Source organism: Onthophagus taurus, unplaced genomic scaffold (genome assembly GCF_036711975.1).
Source record: "Onthophagus taurus isolate NC unplaced genomic scaffold, IU_Otau_3.0 ScKx7SY_16, whole genome shotgun sequence".
Classification (NCBI taxonomy): domain Eukaryota; kingdom Metazoa; phylum Arthropoda; class Insecta; order Coleoptera; family Scarabaeidae; genus Onthophagus; species Onthophagus taurus.
This window is the reverse complement of record NW_027248941.1, coordinates 2,033,120-2,039,492: the sequence shown is the minus strand read 5'-3', so window position 1 is coordinate 2,039,492 and position 6,373 is coordinate 2,033,120. Positions and strand designations below refer to the sequence as shown.

General features: G+C 25.6%; 1 protein-coding gene across 1 annotated transcript; it reads left to right on the top strand.

Moving 5' to 3' along the window:
- The first annotated feature begins 1,467 nt into the window (after positions 1-1,467).
- On the top strand, positions 1,468-2,525 carry LOC111418711 (golgi SNAP receptor complex member Gos28). The gene is made up of 3 exons (XM_023051359.2): positions 1,468-1,558; positions 1,723-2,146; positions 2,193-2,525. The coding sequence occupies exons 1-3, from the start codon at positions 1,531-1,533 to the stop codon at positions 2,428-2,430; spliced, it is 690 nt and encodes a 229-aa protein (XP_022907127.1). The 5' UTR covers positions 1,468-1,530; the 3' UTR covers positions 2,431-2,525.
- Positions 2,526-6,373: the final 3,848 nt, after the last annotated feature.

The following is a 6,373-nucleotide window of genomic DNA, read 5'->3' as shown; positions in this document are numbered from 1 at the left end:
GGTGATTTTTAATTAATTAATTTTGTTACTAATTAAACCCTTTTGTAATAAATCAAATTTATTTAAACAAATAAATTTGTGATAACGTTTAAATAACCCTTAAAAATATCCTCTCTGCTGTCGTCGTTATCTTGACACTAGCGACATCTATTGAGAAAATTTTGTTATCCCAAAACAATAAATATTAATATTTATTTAATAATTGTATTTGGTAATTTTTAATTAATTTTGTAACTAATTAAATCCTTTTTTAATAAATCAAATTTATTTAAACAAATAAATTTGTGATAACGTTTAAATAATCTTTAAAAATATGCTTTGTGCTGACGTCGTTACCTTGACACTAGCGACATCTATTAAAAAAAATTGATTGACCCAAATCAATAAATATTAATACTGATTTAGTTATATTTGGTGATTGTATTATTAATTAACTGCTTTTTTAATAAATCAAAAGTATTTAAAAAAATAAATTTGTATTAACGTTTAAATAACCTTTAAAAATATGCTTTTGTCATGTCTTCGTGACACTAACGACATCTATCGAGAAAATCTTTTTATCCCAAAACAATAAATATTAATATTTATTTAATTGAATTTGGCGATTTTTAATCAATTAATTTTGTTATTAATTAAATCCTTTTTTAATAAATCAAATTTATTTTGAAAAATAAAATGACGTTTAAATAACCTTTTAAAACATATTTTGTGATGTTTCGTTACCTTGACACTAGCGACATCTATTGAGAAAATTTTGTTATCCCAAAACAATAAATATTAATATTTAATTGTATTTGATGATTATTAATTAATCAATTTTGTTATTAATTAAATCCTTTTTTAATAAATCAAAAGTATTTAAAAAAATAAATTTGTATTAACGTTTAAATAACCTTTAAAAATATGTTTTTGTCATGTCTTCGTCACCTTGACACTAACGACATCTATCGAGAAATTTTTTTTATCCCAAAACAATAAATATTAATATTTATTTAATTGAATTTGTTATTAATCAATCATTAATTTTGTTATTAATTAAATCCTTTTTTAATAACTCAAATTTATTTTAAAAAATAACTTTGTGATGACGTTTAAATAACCTTTTAAAACATATTTTGTGATGTCTCGTTACCTTGACACTAGCGACATCTATTGAGAAATTTTTTTATCCCAAAACAATAAATGTTAATATTTATTTAATTGTATTTGGTGATTTTTAATTAATTAATTTTGTTACTAATTAAATCTCTTTTTAATAAATAAAATTTATTTAAACAAATAAATTTGTGATAACGTTTAAATAACAATTCAAAATATGCCGTCGTTACCTTGACACTAGCGACATCTATCGAAAAAAAATTTATTGTCCCAAAACAATAAATATTAATACTGATTTAATTATATTTGGTGATTTTTAATTAATTAATTGTATTATTAATTAAATCCGTTTTTAATAAATCAAATTTATTTAAATAAATAAATTTGTAATGATGACGTTTAAATGACAGTTCATGTTAATTAATTACCGACATGTCAGCGACAGCTCTAACCTATGAGGGTAATAAAAATAAGCCCAATTTTAATAATTTCGCCCCTAATTCCTATTAATTAACCCTTACTTTATCGCCCCATCTAATTTTTATCTAAAATTACCATAAGATTTCCCTAAAAATCGCCTAAAACAAAAACATAACCTCAATCAAAATTTTCTTTCCTTTTTAGATCTTCGCAAGCAAGCGAGACACTTAGAAAACGATATCGATTTAAAATTAGTGGCTTTTAGTAAATTAGGCGCTGGAATAAACACTCCTCATGCCCACAACACGGCCGATACAGTCCCGTTATTATCTGGGGAAGATACTTTTGAGGCTATGTCATTGGAAATCGAGCAATTACTCAAAAAATTGACCCAAATTAATGAGAGGATGTCGGAACAGCCCGTTTCGGGGGCTGGGATGCTTCACACGTTGCATCGGCACAAAGATATCCTCACGGATTTATCGAGAGATTACCGAAAAATCAATTCGCAACACGAAACGAGAAGGGAAAGAGAGGATTTATTAAGAACTTCCAAAAACGATAGTTTTCGAACTGAGGGGGTTAATCGAAGGGATTTATACACGAAAGAAAACACCCATTTATATAAGTAAGTTGTTATTTTTGTGCGATTTTTGTTAATAAATTAGTTTTAGCTCCGATCGGTTGGTTAATGATCAAATATCGATAGCGATGGAGACTCGGGAACACCTTTCCGGTCAACGGCAAACTTTAAAGCGGTTGCAAACGAGGTTTAATGACGTCTCAAATCGGTTTCCGATGATTAACAGTTTGATTCAACGGATTAATATGAGGAAAAAGAGGGATTCGGTTATCGTTGGGTTGGTCGTTGGTGTTTGTACCTTGTTGATTTTATTTTATGCGTTTCATTAATTAAGTTTTAAACGATTTATTATTAATTATACTTTATTTTTTAATGCGGAGGAGCTAAATGAAAAGTTACGTTTAAATAAAATATCACCAAGTTGCATATTTTTATTGAATTAAAACTAAAACTAACACTAGACTAGAAAAAAATTTTCAGGGGTTAATGTTAACTTTAATTTTATTATTATATTCGTAATCTTTATAAAATAAGCTTTAAAATGAGTCCAAACACGACGTATTTATCTTAAAAAACAAAAGAGTTACAATAAAAAACGTTACACCTAAAGTTGGCAACAATGAAGATAGTAACAAATTAATACCAACCTTAATTTTCGATTTTTTTTTATTAGATTTTAGTTTTTGTGGCAAATTTTAAGACATTTCATAAAAATTAAGAATATGTCAAAATTGACGTTGACATTTCTAACCGGAAGTGGACCATAACTTCATTAATATTGAAGATATATATGTTGTGTTTGTATTCATTTTAAAGGATTTTTCATGTCTAATCTCATCAAAACAATTAAATCTAAAATAACCCGTTTTAAATATTAATTAGCCATTTTGAAAATATTTTAATTAATTTTTTTTTAAATAACCACTTTTATTAAATTGGATTTGAAAAATCCTTTAAAATGAGCCCAAACATCATGGGGTTATCTTTAAAAATATTTTTTTCCAAAATGGCGAATTCTCAACGAGCGCCATCTACGAAATATTCGTTTTTGAAAATAACCCCGTCGAGTTTGGACTCATTTTAAAGGATTTTTCATTTCTAATCTCATCAAAACAATTAAATTTAAATTAATCCGCCTAAAAATAATTTTGGTGTTTTTTGAAACAGTTTCGAAGAAAGGAACTTTCAGGTGATAATGTCAACTTTAATTTTATTGTTATATTCGTAATCTTTATAAAATAACCTTTAAAATGAGTCCAAACACGACGCATTTATCTTAAAAAACAAAAAATTAGGTTAAAAAACGTTACACCTAAAGTTGGCAACAATGAAGATAGTAACTATTAAACCAACCCTAATTTTTGATTTTTTTTATTAGATTTTAGTTTTTGTGGAAAATTTTAAGACATTTCATAAAAATTAAGAATATGTCAAAATTGACGTTGACATTTCGAACCGGAAGTTGACCATAACTTCATTAATATTGAAGATAAATATGTCGTGTTTGTATTCATTTTAAAGGTTTTTTAAGGAAGATTACAAATATGTCAAAATTGAGGTTGACGTTTCTAACCGGAAGTGGACCATAACTTCATTAATATTGAAGATATATATGTTGTGTTTGTATTCATTTTAAAGGATTTTTCATTTGTAATCTCATCAAAACAATTAAATTTAAAATAATCCGCCTAAAAATAATTTTGGTGTTTTTTGAAACAGTTTCGAAGAAAGGAACTTTCAGGTGATAATGTCAACTTTAATTTTATTGTTATATTCGTAATCTTTATAAAATAAGCTTTAAAATGAGTCCAAACACGACGCATTTATCTTAAAAAACAAAAAAGTTAGGTTAAAAAACGTTACACCTAAAGTTGGCAACAATGAAGATAGTAACTATTAATACCAACCTTAATTTTTGATTTTTTTTTATTAGATTTTAGTTTTTGTGGAAAATTTTAAGACATTTCATAAAAATTAAGAATATGTCAAAATTGACGTTGACATTTCTAACCGGAAGTTGACCATAACTTCATTAATATTGAAGATAAATATGTCGTGTTTGTATTCGTTTTAAAGGTTTTTTAATGAAGATTACAAATATGTCAAAATTGAGGTTGACGTTTCTAACCGGAAGTGGACCACAACTTCATTAATATTGAAGATATATATGTTGTGTTTGTATTCATTTTAAAGGATTTTTCATTTGTAATCTCATCAAAACAATTAAATCTAAAATAACCCATCTTAAATATTAGTTAGCCATTTTGAAAATATTTTAATTAATTTTTTTTAAAATAATTACTTTTATTAAATTGGATTTGAAAAATCCTTTAAAATGAGCCCAAACATCATGGGGTTATCTGTAAAAATAATGTTTTCCAAAATGGCGGTTTCTCAACGAGCGCCATCTATAAAATATTCGTTTTTGAAAATAACCCCGTCGAGTTTGGACTCATTTTAAAAGATTTTTCATTTCTAATCTCATTAAAACAATTAAATTTAAAATAATCCGCCTAAAAATAATTTTGGTGTTTTTTGAAACAGTTTCGAAGAAAAAAACTTTCAGGTGTTAATGTCAACTTTAATTTTATTGTTATATTCGTAATCTTTATAAAATAAGCTTTAAAATGAGTCCAAACACGACGTATTTATCTTAAAAAACAAAAAAGTTAGGTTAAAAAACGTTACATCTAAAGTTGGCAACAATGAATATAGTAACAATATTAATACCAACCTTAATTTTTGATTTTTTTTATTAGATTTTAGTTTTTGTGGCAAATTTTAAGACATTTCATAAAAATTAAGAATATGTCAAAATTGACGTTGACATTTCTAACCGGAAGTTGACCATAACTTCATTAATATTGAAGATAAATATGTCGTGTTTGTATTCATTTTAAAGGATTTTTAATGAAGATTACAAATATGTCAAAATTGAGATTGACATTTCTAACCGGAAGTGGACCTTAACTTCATTAATATTGAAGATATATATGTCGTGTTTGTATTCATTTTAAAGGATTTTTCATTTGTAATCTCATCAAAACAATTAAATCTAAAATAACCCGTTTTAAATAGTAGTTAGCCATTTTGAAAATATTTTAATTAATTTTTTTTTAAATAATTGCTTTTATTAAATTGGATTTGAAAAATCGTTTAAAATGAGCCTAAACATCATGGGGTTATCTTTAAAAATATTTTTTTCCAAAATGGCGGATTTTCAACGAGCGCCATCTACAAAATATTCGTTTTTGAAAATAACCCCGTCGAGTTTGGACTCATTTTAAAGGATTTTTCATTTCTAATCTCATCAAAACAATTAAATTTAAAATAATGCCTCTTCAAAATAATATTGCTGTTTTTTGAAAATTTTGACACATGACTAAGAAAAAAACTTTCAGGTGTTAATGTCAACTTTAATTTTATTATTATATTCGTAATCTTTATAAAATAACCTTTAAAATGAATCCAAACATGACACACTTATCTCGAAAAACAAAAAAGTTACAACAAAAAAACATTAAACACGAAGTTAGCAATAATGAAAATACCAACAATATTAATACCAACCTAAATTTTTGATTTTTTTTTATTATAATTTCGTTTTTGTGACAAATTTTAAGACATTTTATAAAAATTAAGAATGTATTAAAATGACGTTGACATTTCAAACCGGAAGTTGCTTGTATCTCGAGTAATATCGGAATTAAACGTATCATGTTTGGGCTCATTTTAAAGGATATTTCACGACGATTACAAATATGTCAAAATTGACGTTGACATTTCTAACCGGAAGTCGACGTAACTTCATTAATATTGAAGATAAATGTGTCGTGTTTGTACTCATTTTAAAGGTTTTTTAATGAACATTGCAAATATGTCAAAATTGAGGTTGACATTTTAAATCTGAAGTTAATTTTCATAAAATATACAACTTCGTGATGTATTCTTTATTAAAAAACCTTTAAAATGAGTCCAAACATGACACACTTATCTCGAAAAACATTAAACACGAAGTTAGCAATAATGAAGATACCAACAGTATTAATACCAACCTAAATTTTTGATTTTTTTTTTATTATAATTTCGTTTTTGTGACAAATTTTAAGAAATTTTATAAAAATTAAAAATGTATTAAAATGACGTTGACATTTCAAACCGGAAGTTGCTTACATCTCGAGTAATATCGGAATTAAACGTATCATGTTTGGGCTCATTTTAAAGGATATTTCACGACGATTACAAATATGTCAAAATTGACGTTGACATTTC

What these genes read in the sequence shown, in the direction of transcription:
- LOC111418711 (XM_023051359.2), top strand. Translation starts at nt 1,531, where the DNA reads ATGTCAGCGACAGCTCTAACCTATGAGG. An exon ending in GACAGCTCTAACCTATGAGG is followed by an intron (nt 1,559 to 1,722) that starts GTAATAAAAATA and finishes TTTCCTTTTTAG; the next exon opens with ATCTTCGCAAGCAAGCGAGA. An exon ending in GAAAACACCCATTTATATAA is followed by an intron (nt 2,147 to 2,192) that starts GTAAGTTGTTAT and finishes AATTAGTTTTAG; the next exon opens with CTCCGATCGGTTGGTTAATG.